The sequence below is a fragment of the Ylistrum balloti genome, unplaced genomic scaffold (assembly GCF_031769215.1).
Source record: "Ylistrum balloti isolate Yb309-2 unplaced genomic scaffold, AGI_CSIRO_Ybal_v1 Utg369712, whole genome shotgun sequence".
Classification (NCBI taxonomy): Eukaryota; Metazoa; Mollusca; class Bivalvia; order Pectinida; family Pectinidae; genus Ylistrum; species Ylistrum balloti.
In genome coordinates this window covers 230,169-251,158 of record NW_026781937.1, presented here as the reverse complement: position 1 = coordinate 251,158, position 20,990 = coordinate 230,169, and the positions used below count along the sequence as shown (strand labels likewise).

Below are 20,990 nucleotides of genomic sequence, written 5' to 3'. Positions count from 1 at the left end.
ACAAGCAGTCAAGACAAGAGCATGGAAACTTTAAAAGAAGACCTTTTTATGAGTGACTCATCTAATACCACCTCGGATAAGAGTGAACCACTAGAAGTGAACTACAAGACATTAGCATATGTATCAGAGTCCACCAGCACCCTGTGTTTGGATGAGAGAAAGGAAAAATACATAACAGAAACATTGCTTAACAAATATTACTCAGAGACATGGTTAAATACAAATACTTTATTAAGTTAATATAACTGCTTACCTGCCCTTAGTACTATGTACATGTTTACATATAACGTCACAATGCAAATGCGAGCCCCATTTTTAGTACTTCAGGGGTGAAAATTGTCAGAAAATTTGTCCTGATGAAGCCTCACCCTAGAGGCGAAACTAGTCGACCATAATAAATTACCCACTAATTGGTAATGCTTGGGTATGTTGTGATTGAATTCTACCTTTATTGATTTATATATATTTTTATATATATACAGCTGTTGTTTTCCAGTTTCCAAAGCAAAAGCATTCCTTTCACTTTCTCTCTGCGATCATTTTTTCTGAATTATGCAAACAAGATGTGCTGGTTTTATGACCTCACAGAAAACTGGAAAAGAAATGATTTTGGAATGGCAATAATACTGATACTGACTACCAGTAACATGTCATAAATAACTGGAAATCATCTGGTCTATAGTAAAATGCTAGTTAAATGACATAAGGAATCATAGGGAAATTACTGCTGTAAAACTGCTAGGTGTGGTTGTAGTTTTACCGGCTCCCTGGGCTGTGGTATAGATTACTAATTACTAAGATTTCTCCAAACACATGTTTATATTTTTTTTCTAACCAGAAAATCCCCTTCGATAACTAAAATTCAAACTGGCAGCCGTGAAAGACGGAACGTGTACATACTAATACAAAATGGTAAACAGATTTATAATATCCGGAATGTTATAATTTAATCTGCCGCTGCCTGACCAGTAACTATAAACATAACAGTAGGATGGGGAGAGAAGGGATAAGGCTATCTGCTTATACACTTTAAATAATCAAGTCAAAGTTTAGGCTCCAGGATTATGCTCTAAGGCTATTCTTATATCACATTCTTTAATCATTCTGCAATGACTCCAAGGTGAGAAACAAACAATGATTATATCTAAACCATTAAAGCCAAATTTAATGTAGAACTCTCCTTACATTTGTATTGTTTTATCATTTCCAATATGATGTTAAATCCACTGGTAGTGTATGCTTTCCTTGTGTATGTGTACATAGCTTCCTATAAGTAAATAAACACAGGGGGAGGAGGCACAACGTCCCACAATCGAAAAGTTCAAATTTTTCTCCCTGGGGCTGCCATGGATACCGAAAGGTATACACTTTGATTGTGTAAGGAACAAGGGTCAGATAAGACTTTGGCTATCATACTTGCCTGAGTTAAGCTTACTACCTTCCAATGATGACCATGTCAAGGCTCTAACTAATGCATAGTTATAACTATATGCCTACTGATGTCAAGAACGGTTATTTCCAAAGAACTGCTTCAGAATAAAACAGTGAAGTAACTGGCATTTTGATGCAGTGGATTTCCAGTTATTTGAAAAATGTGTTTTGAATGGCAAAACACAATTTTTAAAAAACTGTACAAATAAAACCTGATTTGAAGAACTTTTAGAAAAGTACCACAGAAAAAACTGGAAAGGAATGGTATTTGAATGGAAAGTTCCCCCTATTTTGGTGTTTTCTTGGTGGTCACAAAGTTCCCCCTTGGATCTCTTGGTGGTCACAAAGTTCCCCCTGATCACAAAGTTCCCCCTGGGATCTCTTGGTGGTCACAAAGTTCCCCCTGGGATCTCTTGGTGGTCACAAAGTTCCCCCTGGGATCTCTTGGTGGTCACAAAGTTCCCCCTGGGATCTCTTGTTGATGGAGATCACAAAGTTCCCCCTGGGATCTCTTGGTGGTCACAAAGTTCCCCCTGGGATCTCTTGGTGTTCACAAAGTTCCCCCTGGGATCTCTTGGTGGTCACAAAGTTCCCCCTGGGATCTCTTGGTGGTCACAAAGTTCCCCCTGGGATCTCTTGGTGGTCACAAAGTTCCCCCTGGGATCTCTTGGTGGTCACAAAGTTCCCCCTTGGATCTCTTGGTGGTCACAAAGTTCCCCCTGGGATCTCTTGTTGATGGAGATCACAAAGTTCCCCCTGGGATCTCTTGGTGGTCACAAAGTTCCCCCTGGGATCTCTTGGTGGTCACAAAGTTCCCCCTGGGATCTCTTGTTGATGGAGATCACAAAGTTCCCCCTGGGATCTCTTGTTGATGGAGATCACAAAGTTCCCCCTGGGATCTCTTGGTGGTCACAAAGTTCCCCCTGGGATCTCTTGGTGGTCACAAAGTTCCCCCTGGGATCTCTTGTTGATGGAGATCACAAAGTTCCCCCTGGGATCTCTTGGTGGTCACAAAGTTCCCCCTGGGATCTCTTGGTGGTCACAAAGTTCCCCCTGGGATCTCTTGGTGATCACAAAGTTCCCCCTGGGATCTCTTGGTGGTCACAAAGTTCCCCCTGGGATCTCTTGGTGGTCACAAAGTTCCCCCTGGGATCTCTTGGTGGTCACAAAGTTCCCCCTGGGATCTCTTGGTGGTCACAAAGTTCCCCCTGTCTCTTGGTGGTCACAAAGTTCCCCCTGGGATCTCTTGGTGGTCACAAAGTTCCCCCTGGGATCTCTTGGTGGTCACAAAGTTCCCCCTGGGATCTCTTGGTGGTCACAAAGTTCCCCCTGGGATCTCTTGGTGATCACAAAGTTCCCCCTGGGATCTCTTGTTGATGGAGATCACAAAGTTCCCCCTGGGATCTCTTGGTGGTCACAAAGTTCCCCCTGGGATCTGTTGATGGAGATCACAAAGTTCCCCCTGGGATCTCTTGGTGGTCACAAAGTTCCCCCTGGGATCTCTTGGTGGTCACAAAGTTCCCCCTGGGATCTCTTGGTGGTCACAAAGTTCCCCCTGGGATCTCCCTGGGATCTCTTGGATGGTCACAAAGTTCCCCCTGGGATCTCTTGGTGGTCACAAAGTTCCCCCTGGGATCTCTTGGTGGTCACAAACTTCCCCCTGGGATCTCTTGGTGGTCACAAAGTTCCCCCTGGGATCTCTTGGTGGTCACAAAGTTCCCCCTGGGATCTCTTGGTGGTCACAAAGTTCCCCCTGGGATCTCTTGGTGGTCACAAAGTTCCCCCTGGGATCTGGGATCTCTTGGTGATCACAAAGTTCCCCCTGGGATCTCTTGTTGATGGAGATCACAAAGTTCCCCCTGGGATCTCTTGGTGGTCACAAAGTTCCCCCTGGGATCTCTTGTTGATGGAGATCACAAAGTTCCCCCTGGGATCTCTTGGTGGTCACAAAGTTCCCCCTGGGATCTCTTGGTGGTCACAAAGTTCCCCCTGGGATCTCTTGGTGGTCACAAAGTAAATAATTCTGATAAAAAATCTCCTATTAATTAGAACCTTATGTCAGATCCTATGTTTATAGAGTGACAGGACTCAACAATATTTATAATTATTTGTTTTTACAGGAGAAGGTTGTCTACTCTTCCATTACCATATGTACGGTGTAACCGTCAATAGATTAGCTGTGTTCTTTGAGTATGAAAACAGCCAGAAGTCTCCAGCAGTATGGGAGGAATATGGGAACCAAGGTAATGCCTGGCATCTAGGAACAGCTTCTATCCCAGCATCAGATAACGCTTTGTTTAATGCCAAAACAACAAACTCCGTACCCAACAGATTCAGGGTAAGTTAAGAATACTTATCTTCTTGTCTATAATGCCTACATTACTAGATAATTTAAACCAATATGTTCTTAAACAGTTACTTTTTTTTTTACAGGATGGATCATTCTTTCTCTTATGTTGACACCCCATGTTCCCTCTCTGTGCATGTTTAATTTTGGGAGGAATCAAAAATTAAAAATGGGAGACAGTTTGCAATATTGGATGTTAAATGTTGAAGTTTGTTAACGCTGTTTCTTGAAAAATAGGGGATGGATTTCATCTCTGTTTGTCATCTTTGTTTATGACCCAGTAATAATCACAATGGTGTTTTGGAGAAAGAAAAGAATGAAAACAACCCATTACTGATAATGGCAGCCAAAATGTGAATAATCTATTGTTCTATTGATTTACAAATGTCATTATTTCAATGCCTCCACAAGGAGTGTTCAATAGTTGTGTCCTCAAGTTTCTAAGGGTTACTGCTATGCTTGTTGGGTAATGCTAAATATTTTTCCCAAATCTCTACTTTAGCAGCAATTTCATCATGTCACTATTTATTATTAATGCTTTCACTCTGGAGGATAAAAATTGGGACCTTTGACTTAAATACTAGACTTAAACTCAACTGCTCAAACTTAACTTATGTGGTTGCATTTAAGTCTAGTAGTTAAGCCAAAGGAAGAAGTTTACTCTTTAAACTCATTGATTTATCACAGTCAGTATTTACCAGGGTTACAATTATGGCTTTTGCAGAAACACAGACATCAATATTCCCAAAATTTCAAACATCATAAAAATCGGAAATCAATGTAATGTAAAAACAGTTTCTATAACTAATGCTTGTCAAATTATCATTTGATGGAGATTCTTTTACAGATTATAATTGAGGCTACAGCTGGAGACGGCTTCCAAGGAGATATTGCTATAGACAATGTACGCTTGGAAAGACAAAAATGCTCTGAAGGTAGTCCATTATTATTACCATTGGTATCAAAGTCACTTACTTCTAAAGATTTAGCTAATTGTGTTAGTGTTAGTTCATTTAATTTATGTGAATGTGTGAGATCACTTTTAACCCATTGTCAGAGTCATAGACAGGTGACTGTGTGAGATCACTTTGAACTCATTGTCAGAGTCATAGACAGGTGAATGTGTGAGATCACTTTTAACTCATTGTCAGAGTCATAGACAGGTGACTGTGTGAGATCACTTTTAACTCATTGTCAGAGTCATAGACAGGTGAATGTGTGAGATCACTTTTAAGTCATTGTCAGAGTCATAGACAGGTGACTGTGTGAGATCACTTTTAACTCATTGTCAGAGTCATAGACAGGTGACTGTGTGAGATCACTTTTAACTCATTGTCAGAGTCATAGACAGGTGAATGTGTGAGATCACTTTTAACTCATTGTCAGAGTCATAGACAGGTGACTGTGTGAGATCACTTTTAACTCATTGTCAGAGTCATAGACAGGTGACTGTGTGAGATCACTTTTAACTCATTGTCAGAGTCATAGACAGGTGACTGTGTGAGATCACTTTTAACTCATTGTCAGAGTCATAGACAGGTGACTGTGTGAGATCACTTTTAACTCATTGTCAGAGTCATAGACAGGTGACTGTGTGAGATCACTTTTAACTCATTGTCAGAGTCATAGACAGGTGACTGTGTGAGATCACTTTTAACTCATTGTCAGAGTCATAGACAGGACACTGTGTGAGATCACTTTTAACTCATTGTCAGAGTCATAGACTGGTGACTGTGTGAGATCACTTTTAACTCATTGTCAGAGTCATAGACAGGTGACTGTGTGAGATCACTTTTAACTCATTGTCAGAGTCATAGACAGGTGACTGTGTGAGATCACTTTTAACTCATTGTCAGAGTCATAGACAGGTGACTGTGTGAGATCACTTTTAACTCATTGTCAGAGTCATAGACAGGTGACTGTGTGAGATCACTTTTAACTCATTGTCAGAGTCATAGACAGGTGACTGTGTGAGATCACTTTTAACTCATTGTCAGAGTCATAGACAGGTGACTGTGTGAGATCACTTTTAACTCATTGTCAGAGTCATAGACTGGTGACTGTGTGAGATCACTTTTAACTCATTGTCAGAGTCATAGACAGGTGACTGTGTGAGATCACTTTTAACTCATTGTCAGAGTCATAGACTGGTGACTGTGAGTCATAGACTGGTGACTGTGTGAGATCACTTTTAACTCATTGTCAGAGTCATAGACAGGTGACTGTGTGAGATCACTTTTAACTCATTGTCAGAGTCATAGACAGGTGACTGTGTGAGATCACTTTTAACTCATTGTCAGAGTCATAGACAGGTGACTGTGTGAGATCACTTTTAACTCATTGTCAGAATCATAGACAGGAAACGTGTATTACTCTGTCTGACTTTACAGTGACTGAATATTACTCTGTCTGACTTTACAGTATTAACACAGTGACTGAATATTACTCTGTCTGACTTTACAGTATTAACACAGTGACTGAATATTACTCTGTCTGGCTTTACAGTATTAACACAGTGACTTAATATTACTCTGTTTGACTTTACAGTGACTTAATATTACTCTGTCTGACTTTACAGTATTAACACAGTGACTGAATATTACTCTGTCTGACTTTACAGTATTAACACAGTGACTTAATATTACTCTGTCTGACTTTACAGTATTAACACAGTGACTTAATATTACTCTGTCTGACTTTACAGTATTAACACAGTGACTTAATATTACTCTGTCTGACTTTACAGTGACTTAATATTACTCTGTCTGACTTTACAGTGACTGAATATTACTCTGTCTGACTTATAACACAGTGACTGAATAACTCTGTCTGACTTTACAGTATTATTACTCTGTCTGACTTTACAGTGACTGAATATTACTCTGTCTGACTTTACAGTATTAACACAGTGACTGAATATTACTCTGTCTGACTTTACAGTATTAACACAGTGACTTAATATTACTCTGTCTGACTTTACAGTATTAACACAGACTGACTGAATATTACTCTGTCTGACTTTACAGTATTAACACAGTGACTTAATATTACTCTGTCTGACTTTACAGTGACTGAATATTACTCTGTCTGACTTTACAGTGACTTAATATTACTCTGTCTGACTTTACAGTATTAACACAGTGACTTAATATTACTCTGTCTGACTTTACAGTGACTTAATATTACTCTGTTTGACTTTACAGTATTAACACAGTGACTGAATATTACTCTGTCTGACTTTACAGTATTAACACAGTGACTTAATATTACTCTGTCTGACTTTACAGTGACTGAATATTACTCTGTATGACTTTACAGTATTAACACAGTGACTTAATATTACTCTGTCTGACTTTACAGTATTAACACAGTGACTGAATATTACTCTGTCTGACTTTACAGTATTAACACAGTGACTGAATATTACTCTGTCTGACTTTACAGTATTAACACAGTGACTGAATATTACTCTGTTTGACTTTACAGTGACTGAATATTACTCTGTCTGACTTTACAGTATTAACACAGTGACTTAATATTACTCTGTTTGACTTTACAGTGACTTAATATTACTCTGTCTGACTTTACAGTATTAACACAGTGACTGAATATTACTCTGTCTGACTTTACAGTATTAACACAGTGACTGAATATTACTCTGTCTGACTTTACAGTATGAACACAGTGACTGAATATTACTCTGTCTGACTTTACAGTATTAACACAGTGACTGAATATTACTCTGTCTGACTTTACAGTATTAACACAGTGACTGAATATTACTCTGTCTGACTTTACAGTGACTGAATATTACTCTGTCTGACTTTACAGTGACTGAATATTACTCTGTTTGACTTTACAGTGACTGAATATTTCTCTGTCTGACTTTACAGTATTAACACAGTGACTTAATATTACTCTGTTTGACTTTACAGTGACTTAATATTACTCTGTCTGACTTTACAGTATTAACACAGTGACTGAATATTACTCTGTCTGACTTTACAGTATTAACACAGTGACTTAATATTACTCTGTCTGACTTTACAGTGACTGAATATTACTCTGTCTGACTTTACAGTATTAACACAGTGACTGAATATTACTCTGTCTGACTTTACAGTATTAACACAATGACTGAATATTACTCTGTCTGACTTTACAGTGACTGAATATTACTCTGTCTGACTTTACAGTGACTGAATATTACTCTGTCTGACTTTACAGTGACTTAATATTACTCTGTTTGACTTTACAGTGACTTAATATTACTCTGTCTGACTTTACAGTATTAACACAGTGACTGAATATTACTCTGTCTGACTTTACAGTATTAACACAGTGACTTAATATTACTCTGTCTGACTTTACAGTATTAACACAGTGACTGAATATTACTCTGTCTGACTTTACAGTATGAACACAGTGACTGAATATTACTCTGTCTAACTTTACAGTATGAACACAGTGACTGAATTTTACTCTGTCTAACTTTACACTATGAACACAGTGACTGAATATAATTCTCTCTCTCTAGATTCTTTAGATCAAGGACCTCCTTTAAGTCTTCGTTTAGTCGGAGGTGATCGTAAAAGTCATGGACGAGTAGAAGTCAAGGACAGCACTTACTACAAACCTTTGTGTGTTGAGCAATGGAGTGACTTTAACACACGTGTAACTTGTCGGCATCTTGGCTATGGGTGAGTGTACATATATATGATGTGTTTGTTTGTTCCTCCTCTTTTATGTGAGATTTGGATGAGGGTGGGGCAGATGGGGGAAAAGGAGGGCTTATGTAGTTATCCATATCTGTCTGTCCTGTCATGTTGCATCACATCCCAGTTCTGGGCTATTGTCATATCTTGAGAACCTCAGAAAAGATTTGGTTCATATTTACTTCATAGTATCAACATCAAGTTCTACATTTGTTCAGTTTCTGGTTTGCACAAGAGCTGGGACATTTATATCTTACAAATATTTTGTTGTTTACTGTTTGTTTTTCAGAGATCAATATTTCGAAAATGTAATTAAGAGAATCCGTAAGAAAAAAATCATAGGCTCTATAACATCTGTTTATGAAGACACCAATGTGACTCCCTGTGACTTTATAACATCTGTTTTTGTAGACACAAATGTGTCAGGCTGTGGATTTAAAAATACTGTTTATGTAGACACAAATGTGTCAGGCTGTGGCTCTAATTCATCTGTTTATGAAATGAAATTTAAATTGAAAAAATATATAGAATTTAAACTATAATGAATTGGGTTTTTTTCAGTCCAAGTATGAACACCATGACTTACACATATGGAGAATATGGAACATCTTCCAGTTCACTGTACTCAACTTCTTTCGATTGTACTGGATCAGAGAACTCTTTGAGCCAATGTAAAACTTTCTATTCTTCAAGCACTTGCAATTCTTACAGCTACCACGTTGGAATAGCATGCACAGATGGGGGTAAGGATCTTTTCAGTGGGCTGTTCAAATCCTTTTATTTTCTTAATTGTTTTTCTCAATAATTCATTGTGATTTTGAATCTATCAGTGATATCAAAGCTGTTAACATGTAAAATAGTGATGGCTGTACAATGGTATCAAGACAACATTGATATATATGGCTATTAATTCCCAAATCCATAATTAGCTCAATTTGCATTTCAATGATGCAAAAAAAACAAACAAACAAAAAATACAAATAAGACATGTATGTTTAATGGATTTTAAGGACAGTTGTTTTCGGACATAGTAAAATCAACACAGATTAATTTATGGACAGAAAGACATCATTGGAAGCAGTATGTTTGTCATTTCCAAGGAAAAGCTAAGGTGTTGATACAAATATCCTTCAGGCTTTTGTTATAGTAACTTTTAAACATATTTTAAATATATTCAATAAAAACCATTTTTTTATATCAGTCCTTTTATGCTTAGTTTCATTTGTTTTGCAGATTGTTTTGCTGGAACTAGACCATGCCAAGCTCCTGGACAATCAACAAACAACGTCACATGTATATCCGATGATCTCTGGTGTGATGGACGAGTGGACTGTCCTGGTGCAGAGGATGAACATTATTGTGGTCAGTATCCATCAATGCCTATCTTATATAAGTATGTACGGAGTTCAGCCATGTGACCTTGTATCAATTCATGCTTGAGGATCCTAAACTCATGATTAACGCTAATTTGTATCACCATGCCTATTTTTAGAAAATCAAATCAATTTGGTGGTGACCGATGTGGACCTGTCACTTTGAGTACATAGCATTATGAGGACTTACTGGCAGAATTCCCTAGATTCATGAATCTACAATGACTTAAGGAATTTTTCTTAACTTAAAATTTCCAATAGGAAAGTATTGTATAAGTTAATCAAATTTCCTTAAATCTAAGTTTTTCCTTAACTGATGTTACACTTTTCTATTTCTTTAAGTTAAGGAACATTCATGAAACCGAGGCCTCTACACAGTTTCATTAAGTTAGCTCAAATCTGTATACTGATAGATCCTGTTGATAGATTTCACCAAATTACAATTGGACACAGTTTGATTTAGTAACTTTAAGCTGATATACTGATGGATCCTATTGATATAAAAATGATTATTATATTTCAGCTAACTGTAGCACCACACAGTTTGAGTGTCACAACCATAAATGTATCAATATGACACTTCGATGTGACGACAATGACGATTGTGGTGACCGGTCGGACGAGTTTCAATGCGGTAATGAAGGACATTTATATTTTATTATTACCATTCTTCTGGGTCTGCTGATTCATATGATTCTCAGTCTTCTGATCATTTATTTTGTTTAGGACATAAATTTCTGAATCGTTTAAGATATCTCTGAAAACTCATATGCAGTTTACTCCTTTTAGGTCACCCTGACTTTGACTTAAGGTCAAAGGTCAAATAAGTCAATTTTTCCAATAATTTCTTGTTCAGGTAATAATTTTTAAACTGCTTAAGATATATGAATGAAAATTGCTGTACACCTTTATCATCCACTGGCATAGTCAGTGCCTTGTCATTGGTTTATTGTGACCTTGACCTTAATGACAAAGGTCACTTCAAGGTCAATTTTTTCTATAATTTCTTGTCCGGGCTGTAACTTTGAAATGTTAATGATATTGTAATGAAAGCTGTTGTATATTTTTATCACCTAAAGACAAAACTTAATACTCTGTAGATGCAAGATTATATGAGCCAAATATACATATTTCATAATGGAGGGTTTTGCACACTAAAACAAATCTGTAATTGATTTCTAAGTAAAAATGCTTGTTTCAATGGTATCAAACATATTGATTTTAAGAATTTTTCTTTAAATCTATAGATAATTCTCATTTTGACTTCTATCACTGTTAGCACTTCAGTGAACAACTGTAAGCACACACGATTCTGTTGCCCACAAAAGCGGCTGAAGAGTGGTTACGCAAATTTTGATGAATATGATACATTTATTTTCCTCCCAAAATTAAGGAGAGCATATGCTGGTTGTTGCCACTTTAATTGTTGATCTTTTTTTTCAAAGCGTAACTATACTGACAGTTAAGCAAGGATCGTGCAACTTGTTGTCTACATTAGTCATACTAAAATGATGTGCACTGTACCAAATTCAGGGCCTGCAGTTCCTCAATTACAAACTTATTGCCCTTCGTTAAAATGTAGACTCTGGAGAATATCTTTAACTTGTTTGTTTTTATTTAAACTGGAATAACAAAATGTTAATGTACTAAGAGGATGCACAGTGTATCAAATTCAGGGCCAATTGATTACAGATTTGAATTATTGCTGTTTTTAAAAATTTTGTGTCCAATAAAAATGTTTTTGGGGAGCATTCATTAGTTTTACTGATACTCTCGTTATCTTTTATGTGTGTATGTGATCAGCTGACATTCGTTATCAATTTCTGAACAATGGCAGCAATCCTATGTAATATATTCCAGTGCGAGCTGATACCGATACTAACACCATCAAGATGAACAGAGAGGGATCCTGGCACAGTGTTTGTTATGACAATGTTACTGATGATTTTGCTTCTTACCTGTGCGGAGTAGCCAGCGTGGGGTTAGTATACATGTTTTAATGTCATTCATTCATGACATTTAAAAAGAATTCTGACCTTAAGAAAAATTAACGATGATATCATGTTTTTCATTTATCAAATTGGGACACTTTTATCATACTATAACTGTTAAAAAATGTGTGTAACTTATGTAATGTGTACTCTTTCTCAAATTTGATATGAAGGTTTCCCTTGGGCTGGTTATGCCCATTTGATATGGAGGCTGACCAGATATGCAAAGTGGCCAACAGGTGGCCATCTCGGATTTTGACAATTAAAGTTTGTTATCACTATTTCTTGAGAATTTCAAAATGGATCTTTTTCAAATTTCAATTGTAAATTCCCCTTGGTTTTAAGTTGTGCCCATTTGGTTTTGGGAGTGATCAGGCAGAAGGCCATCTTTAATTTTTCAAATTAAACTTTGTCGCTATTTCTATAGCAGTATTCGATGGCTCTTTCTCAGATTTGGTGAGACTTCATATCAAAAGTAGATCATTCTAACCAGAAACCTACATTTTGACCTTTGATCTCCATCAGAGGAAAAAACTTTGTGTGGCCCTTATCTTCTACTCTACAAATCATGCCATTTTAATATTTAGGATATGGGTCTACTTTGAGGAGACGGTGAGTTACATATCAAAAATGGGTCACACAAAGCTAAATTTTAACCTTGACCTTCATCAAAGGAAAAGTTTGTCCAGTCCATATCCTCACCACTGACGAGCTTTGAATTATGAAATAGCTTTATGACGCAGTTAAATATATGTTTCAGCTCTTCTGTATGTAACTCTTAAAATTGTATTAAAAAATGTGCTATTCACTTGTGTGTCATTTGTAAAATAAACAAGATTGCAGTTGGTAGACACTGCTTGTGGACTTTTAATCCCGGATGTTTGCTAAAACTTGCATATCATTTTGTAATTCATTTGAGTAGTGGCAGGGTTCAGAATATACACCATGGACCCCTGGCTTACTAGTCTGATGCTCAACCAATCAAGCTAAAGAGAAGTTCTCTCTAGCCGAGTGGTATATGAGTTTCCATGAGTTACCGCGATGCCGGTGGGGCATGACTAAGTACTATTTCCAGGTCCCTACATGGGCGCCAATGTGACATAGGCCATTTTTCATCTGAATGCGTCCGCTAGGAATCGAACCCAGGACTCCTGGCTTACTAGTCTGACGCTCAACCAATCGAGCTAAAGAGAAGTTCTCTCTAGCCGAGTGGTATATTGCGGCTAGTATTTTACCAGGGTTACACCTGCATTATCAAATATATGAAAATAATGAAATGTATTGAACTGTGGGGATGGTTTACCTCCCCATCTAGATTTTTACTTTTCATGCAATGACTTTGAATTTTCCTCAGTTGCCTTCAAAAGTTAGGCTCTCAGTATCACTGACGAGAGAAGGTAAAGTGGCTATATGATGTAATTCGATATTTTTTCCACCTCTACTGTATTTAACTCTATAGATATGTTACAAGGTGCTATTCATTTGTGTGTCAACACTTCTAATCACAGAAAATTTTTACTTGGGATATGGGTTTACCTTGATCAGATGGTGTGTTGCATATCAAAAGTAGGTTAAACTGACCTATATTTTGACCTTTGCACTTAATCAAAGAAAAAGGTTATCGGGGCCTTATCTTCTACACATCTAATCATGGGAAATTAAAACTAAGGATAAAGTGCCAAACAGTTTGACCGCAGTGAGACTGTGTGTTAGTGAAACGTTGTAATTAGCTAATTTATCGTGTTATGAATGGTTTAATTTTTGCCAATAAACTTTCATGAATTAGTATTGAAAGAGTAAGTAAATAACACATACATCAATAGTTGACTTAAAGCCTATGATGCTCATAATTCTAGTCATCATTTACTTCATTTCTATTTCTTCTCCATTAACAGCATTTTGGAGAGCCACGCTGCCCACACTTATTCAGAAAGTGATGCTCTGACTCTGGTGCCCGACTCTTCTAATACCAATGGTGTCATCAGGCATTACACTCCTGTGTTGTTAGGGAGGTAGGTATCAGACATTACAGTCCTGTGTTGTTAGGGAGGTAGGTATCAGACATTACAGTCCTGTGTTGTTAGGGAGGTAGGTATCAGACATTACAGTCCTGTGTTGTTAGGGAGGTAGGTATCAGACATTACAGTCCTGTGTTGTTAGGGAAGTAGGTATCAGACATTACAGTCCTGTGTTGTTAGGGAGGTAGGTATCAGACATTACAGTCCTGTGTTGTTAGGGAGGTAGGTATCAGACATTACAGTCCTGTGTTGTTAGGGAGGTAGGTATCAGACATTACAGTCCTGTGTTGTTAGGGAAGTAGGTATCAGACATTACAGTCCTGTGTTGTTAGGGAGGTAGGTATCAGTCGTCAGACATTACAGTCCTGTGTTGTTAGGGAAGTAGGTATCAGACATTACAGTCCTGTGTTGTTAGGGAAGTAGGTATCAGACATTACAGTCCTGTGTTGTTAGGGAGGTAGGTATCAGTCGTCAGACATTACAGTCCTTTATTGTTGAGGAGGTAGATTTTGTAATCATAGATCAGTCTTTCAGCTTTATTTCAATATATCACATGTAATATTGATGTTCTTTTCATTTCTAATCAATATATTGAAATACATTACTCCAACTACATGTTAGTGTTTTGGTTCTGATAAATATGTACCTATTAAACTATATCTCATATTAAGTTAAAATTCTTTATCAACAATTCTCTTACCACATATAGTCAACTTCACATTGTATTCGGTTACAGATCCTGTCAAATACTGGAGATCGTATGTAAACCTTTAGGTAAGTCACATACTACAAAGCTTCTCATTGGTTTTGATAAGTCTATATTTTGCTTGTCTGAAATGTTAATTGAGATGTCAGATTTTTTCTCTTCAAACAAAATCTTATTCTACTGTTTGATGATCCTAGAATTGTGATACTCAATTTCTTGTGCTGAAGAATGAAGAAAACTGATATTATCTTTGATGGAAGACCCAATGTCTTTACATAAAATCATGAATCCTTCTAAACTAAGTAAATAAGGTAAGAGATTTCACAGTCCTGATGTGTCTCAAATTTGTTCCTGAATGAAAGTGATACTGTATTCGATAACAGTAAGAATTTCTAGGTAGATCCTAGATAGTCATTAGAAATTCAAAATGGAAAAGGCTTCCCCATGTTCCTTATTTCTTTAAAAATTGTTTGCACCAAAAAAAAAAAAAAAAAAAAAAAATTTGCAAAGGCTTGTATGGGGAAGAACTGTTTTTTTGTGTTACAGGATGTGGCGTGCCAGCCCTACAGCCAGTGCCTGCTACATTTATCCTCTATGGGTTCAATGTTCCACCTGGTGGTCAACCATGGATGTCGTCACTACAGCGATTAAATGGTGATCACTTTTGTGGAGCTTCTTTAATAGATCATGAGTGGGCAGTCACAGCACATCACTGTATTGAGTAAGTATGAAATGTGGACAGACACAACACATCGCTGTATTGTGTGAAGATTTGTTAAAGGTTCAGTGTTGAAGGGCAAGATACAAGTCAAGAGCAACACAGTACAAAGGGATCCATTTAAGTAGTTGCACTATCCACAAGATTAGCAACAACCAAACTGCCAGGCATACTAACAAACATTTAACACATCTAGCTTTAAACTGTACAATGATACAGAATTCTTTGAGTAGATGAAGATAACATAAGGTGTGACATTGAAGTGTTTTTATCTTGCAGTGACAGAGATGCCAATTCTTTTCAATTGGCTGTAGGTGCTACTGATCTAAACAACTTCCAGAAGGAAGGTTTTATATCAGAAATTCGGGAAATCATTTCTGCCCCAGAAGCTGTTTCTTCAAACGATTGGATTCATGCAGACGTAGCATTATTGAGACTAGCAAGATCTGTGCCATTCAGTGACACAATACGTCCAATATGTCTGGCTCCTTCAAGCCGCAATGTGAAACTCTACAGATCATGCTTCATCAGTGGATGGGGTTTGGATGAAGTAGGAGGTATGTAAATGTATATATAAATCAGTGATGATGCAAGTAGGAAAATATGAAGGTTTGAGTTTTTTATTTTGTATGTATAATATATCAAATAAAATATCTTGGAAAAAATAAACAGAATATAAACAAAATATCTACAAAACATGTTTACCTCACAATCTGCCTACTATAGTTTACATACCTCAGTCATAAAGTGACTGGTGAAGGTTAGATAAGCACATGTGAAAATTTAATCCACAATACTCCTGAACTGTATGCTACTCCACTGATTTTAAATTTGAACTCTTCTGATACCTATCAAATTGCTGACTAATGTATGGTATACCATAAAAACCCACGTAATGTGCACACCTCTCTGCAGGTACTTTTTTGGAGCTGAAAATCGTAAAAAGTGCTTCTACTTGCAAAATGTGCACACCCTAAAATTCAGTCAAAAATCGATCTCCGGGAGCCAAAAATTTGATATCAGAATGTCCAGCAAACACGTCAGACCAACATCCAAAGTCCAACACTTGAAAGCATTTTCTTCAGAATTTTTTTTTCATTTCATTTACTGACTTTTGATGACTTTCTGTTTAATTATGGGCTAGGAAAAAATGCCTAATGTCATTTCTTGTCTGTTTTCTTTGACATTAGACACGTTATGCTTTATCATTCACTTACCTATCCAATCAACAGTGTACAATATAGGTAGCTAGTTCCTTTTTGTGGGGAAGGTAATTGCAGAATTAAGTGGTATGTTATTTAATTTTGAGAATTATTATCGATATGGTACTTGATTTTGCTACCCTTAAAATATTTTTTTGCATGTTGTGTTATACGCATGATGACAATTTAATCGGTATCAATCAACCAAAAGGATGCTTTATTTTTCTGCAGAAACAGTTGTTAGAAATTCTATAAATCAATATCCATTTTATTTCAGATGAAAAACAACATTTGCAAGGAACAACAGTTAGCATTATTCACTCACCAGAGGAATGTAGTGAAATCTTTGGCAAATTATTTCCAAACGGCTGGTCAGAAACTGGCCTTTGTGTTGATAACGAGAATCCGAATTCACCCGCATGCAATGTAAGTATATTTTCTCTTATATAAGATATCCAGGCAATTAGAAAAATCATGTCATGTTTTTGTCTCACATCCAACAAAGTCATAGAGTGAGATTCCATTGTCACTTTAATTCAATTACCAGTGTTAGCATTTATAGTAAATTAGAAGTTGTCCAATAATTTCACATGCTTATATTACCAAACCTGCTTTAATACAAAGAAACAAGAACATTTCAGCTCATAGTTTCAATTAAAATTTATTAGTGTAAAGCAAAGTAGCACTGACTATGTAGCGTGGTAGAAATTGACAAATGACTACGTAGTGTACGTGTGGTAGAAAATCGACCAAAGACTATTCAGTGTACTTGTGGTAGTAATTGACCAATGACTAGGTAGTGTACTTGTGGTAGAAATCGACCCATGACTATGTAGTGTACTTGTGGTAGTAATTGACCAATGACTATGTAGTGTACTTGTGGTAGTAATTGACCAATGACTACGTAGTGTACTTGTAGTAGAAATCGACCCATGACTACGTAGTGTACTTGTGGTAGAAATCGACAGATGACTACATAGTGTACTTGTGGTAGAAATCGACCCAAGACTACGTAGTGTACATGTGATAGAAATTGACCAATGACTAGATAGTGTACTTGTGGTAGAAATCGACCCATGACTACGTAGTGTACTTGTGGTAGAAATCGACCGATGACTACGTAGTGTACTTGTGGTAGAAATCGACAGATGACTACGTAGTGTACTTGTGGTAGAAATCGACAGATGACTACGTAGTGTACTTGTGGTAGAAATCGACAGATGACTACGTAGTGTACTTGTGGTAGAAATCGACAGATGACTACGTAGTGTACTTGTGGTAGAAATCGACAGATGACTACATAGTGTACTTGTGGTAGAAATCGTCCAATGACTACGTAGTGTACTTGTGGTAGATATCGACCGATGACTACGTAGTAAACTTGTGGTAGAAATCGACCGATGACTACGTAGCGTACTTGTGGTAGAAATCGACAGATGACTACGTAGCGTACTTGTGGTAGAAATCGACAGATGACTACGTAGCGTACTTGTGGTAGAAATCGACAGATGACTACGTAGCGTACTTGTGGTAGAAATCGACAGATGACTACATAGTGTACTTGTGGTAGAAATTGTCCAGTTTCAGCTTTACTATAATCCTGTGTACACTAAGGTAGAAAATGTGATGAGACACTTGACCATCTTCTTCATCGCAAGTCAAAACAACACCATGAGGGGATTTTGTCATTTGTGATGCCATGTTACATATAAACATGATAAACATGTTTGTTTTATCCTGGCGATATGTAGAAGAAGGGACCTGTGAGACATTTACTTATGTATAATAAACAAAAGATAAACTCAAAAGCACTGACATCCAATAAATGGTGTGTAAGTTCACCAACAAGGTTTCAGGATGATATTTAAAGATGCCCAAAGTCCTTGACATCAAGGAGAGAAAATTACCTAAACTAGAAGAGAAGTAACACCTTAAGCAAGGTGTCCAAGCATTATTTTCTACTGTAACATTGGCTTAAAGCTGGTTGTGAACATTTTTAGACTGAGCGGCAGAAAAGTCACTTTCAGAGTACAACATTTATGATATACGATGAAGTTGCAAGTGACAATAGAAATCATTTGGAAAAGCAGATTCAGGAGGTTGCTGCTCTTTACATGTTCATAAGGATATCCTGATCAAGCCATTGTCAAATGACCTACATATAATTATGTAGGTCATTCATAAAACTGACTATACTTGGGAAACTATTTGTTCTGAGTATATCATTTTATATATATTTTTAAGTCATCTGACTGAAGGGTCTGATGACCTATTGCGATCGCCTTTTGTCCGGCGGCATCCGTCGTACGTCATCTGCCGTAAACATTTTCAACTTCTTCTCAAGTTCTACATGTCTCATTGAGCTGAAACTTACCTGAAATGATCGTGACCAAAGTTTGTTAATTTTGGGTTGGTCCAAAATCCAACATGGCCGCCATCTTGAAAACACATTTTCCACTTCTTCTCAAGTTCAAAATTTGAAATCTTGTATTTTATGTCAGATGACCGTTAAGGCTCATGGGCCTCTTGTTCATGTTAATTTCATACTCCTTTACATATACTTCAGTGATTTTTATTGGCGAAGGCTACATGCATCACCAGATATCATCCTATAGTGCAATGCTTCACTTTACCATGGTCCTACCTAACACCCTAAGCTTTCCCATTCTTGTTATATTTTTTGTTTTATTATGCATAGAGAACATAATTTAGTAAACTGATCACATTGACTCAAAACAAAGTATAAAGCGACTTCATCTTAGCATGATGTGGTCATTTTTACAGGCTCCATTTCTAAACTGATAAGTACAAAACTCCACACACATGATCACAAACATCACTTCTTATACCAGTTTGACTTCCAACATTGTGCAGTCAAATACTAGATCACTGTTACTATAAATATAAACTGACAAAATTTTCACATTCTTTACAGGCTCCATTGTTCTTCCGATTCTTACCAAACTTAACACATGTTCACACACAAATTGCCTTTGATACAAGTCCAAGTTTTTACCTTTGGTGGTTAAAAACTACACCAACTTTACTGTTGATAGAAATTGGCTGAAATTTGGATGTCAAACCTCTACTGACTGTAATTTGATTATCAGAAGATCGTTGTGACATAAATAAAACACCAAATGCATTGTCATCCATAAAAAAAAACACTTACCTGCAGCATATCCAACTACCCATCACTTTGGTAGTTTATTATACCATATCTACACCAGAGACATTCACATCATCAAAATGGAAATTATCGTCCAGTTTTACACAGACAACCCTTCCATTTAAGCAGCATTTTAAACAAGAGGTATACAATTTTACTTATCTGTATCTATAGTAACCGTAACCTACATATTTAATGCGGAAGGTACAAACACAAACTCTTACAAAAGGCGATGTTTGCAAACAGGTGGAAGTTTCTATTTACTCTTAGTATGTCATACAAATCGGAGACGAGGAGGTATTCGTATCGTGTGTGATGCCTTGTTATTGGTGTGTTGACCCCACTTGAGCTCATCACAGGATAAATATACTACTGATGATGTAGTGAATACTAATAAAATATGTTATAGATAGAACAGAATAATCTTTACAAGCCTTTTGTTTTTAATTCAGGGTGATTCTGGAGGGCCTTTGGTATGTCAGAACCCTGAGGGTGTGTGGGAGCTGGTAGGAGTCACCAGTTATGGGTATTCAGGATGTTCGACTCCAGGCTATCCCGCTGTTTACCAAAACGTACCTGGACACTTCACCAAGTGGATCGAAAAAACAATAGGTGAGTAGCCTAGCTTGTTTACAATGTATCTTAATGTTAGAGGTCACAGTGGTTAAGATGTCTGTCTTTATTCACCGCTGGGTCACGCGTTTGAGACCTTGATGGGGAAGTCGCCAGATAACGGCCACCGGTCACTTTTTTTTTTTGTCCAGGAACTCTGGCTTTCCTCCTTCACCCAAACCTGGCACATCCTTAAATGATGACTGTTAATAGGACATAAGGAAACAAAACACTAAGTGTTAATTTTTGAAGTATAACACCATTTGGTTAAGTGCAGTCTTTTTAAAATATATGTGTCAATGAAAGTTTAACTGAGATGTGTTCTTTTGAATTTGGGTTATTGTGTATTTGCAGGAAAAGACTTAGATTTTGCTGTCAATCCATAAATATGAAGACATAACATGCAGGAAGCTCTATTTATAGACCACTTGGAGTCCTTCAACCCATAACATCAGAGGTCATGGAATCTAAACATGTCACATTAATTCAGTGGAAGTTGACATAGAGACTTGTATCAAACTTTGTTGAACAATTCACATAAGATTTGATTTATTTACATTTTAGTCTATTTCTTCTGTATTGACATTGCGCTTCCTTGACTTTTATAAAGTAATCATGCGGCACTTGTATAGAAATTTTACTTTATTAATGGCAGTGCCATACAGTAATTCATATCAAGAATTTCAAAGATCATCAGGATATCCTGAT

At 37.0% G+C, this 20,990-nt stretch overlaps 1 protein-coding gene across 1 annotated transcript; it reads left to right on the top strand.

Annotated features, from left to right (window-relative positions):
• Positions 1–14,864: 14,864 nt before the first annotated feature.
• On the top strand, positions 14,865–20,777 carry LOC132565300 (chymotrypsinogen B-like). Its single transcript, XM_060229939.1, has 6 exons — positions 14,865–14,883; positions 15,128–15,302; positions 15,579–15,856; positions 16,779–16,927; positions 20,123–20,282; positions 20,637–20,777. The coding sequence occupies exons 1-6, from the start codon at positions 14,865–14,867 to the stop codon at positions 20,666–20,668; spliced, it is 813 nt and encodes a 270-aa protein (XP_060085922.1). The 3' UTR covers positions 20,669–20,777.
• Positions 20,778–20,990: the final 213 nt, after the last annotated feature.

Bases quoted from the DNA above. Each gene is read 5' to 3' on its own strand.
- LOC132565300 (XM_060229939.1), top strand. The intron at 15,303-15,578 runs GTAAGTATGAAA...TTTATCTTGCAG, and splicing joins ACAGCACATCACTGTATTGA to TGACAGAGATGCCAATTCTT. The intron at 16,928-20,122 runs GTAAGTATATTT...TTTTTAATTCAG, and splicing joins CGAATTCACCCGCATGCAAT to GGTGATTCTGGAGGGCCTTT.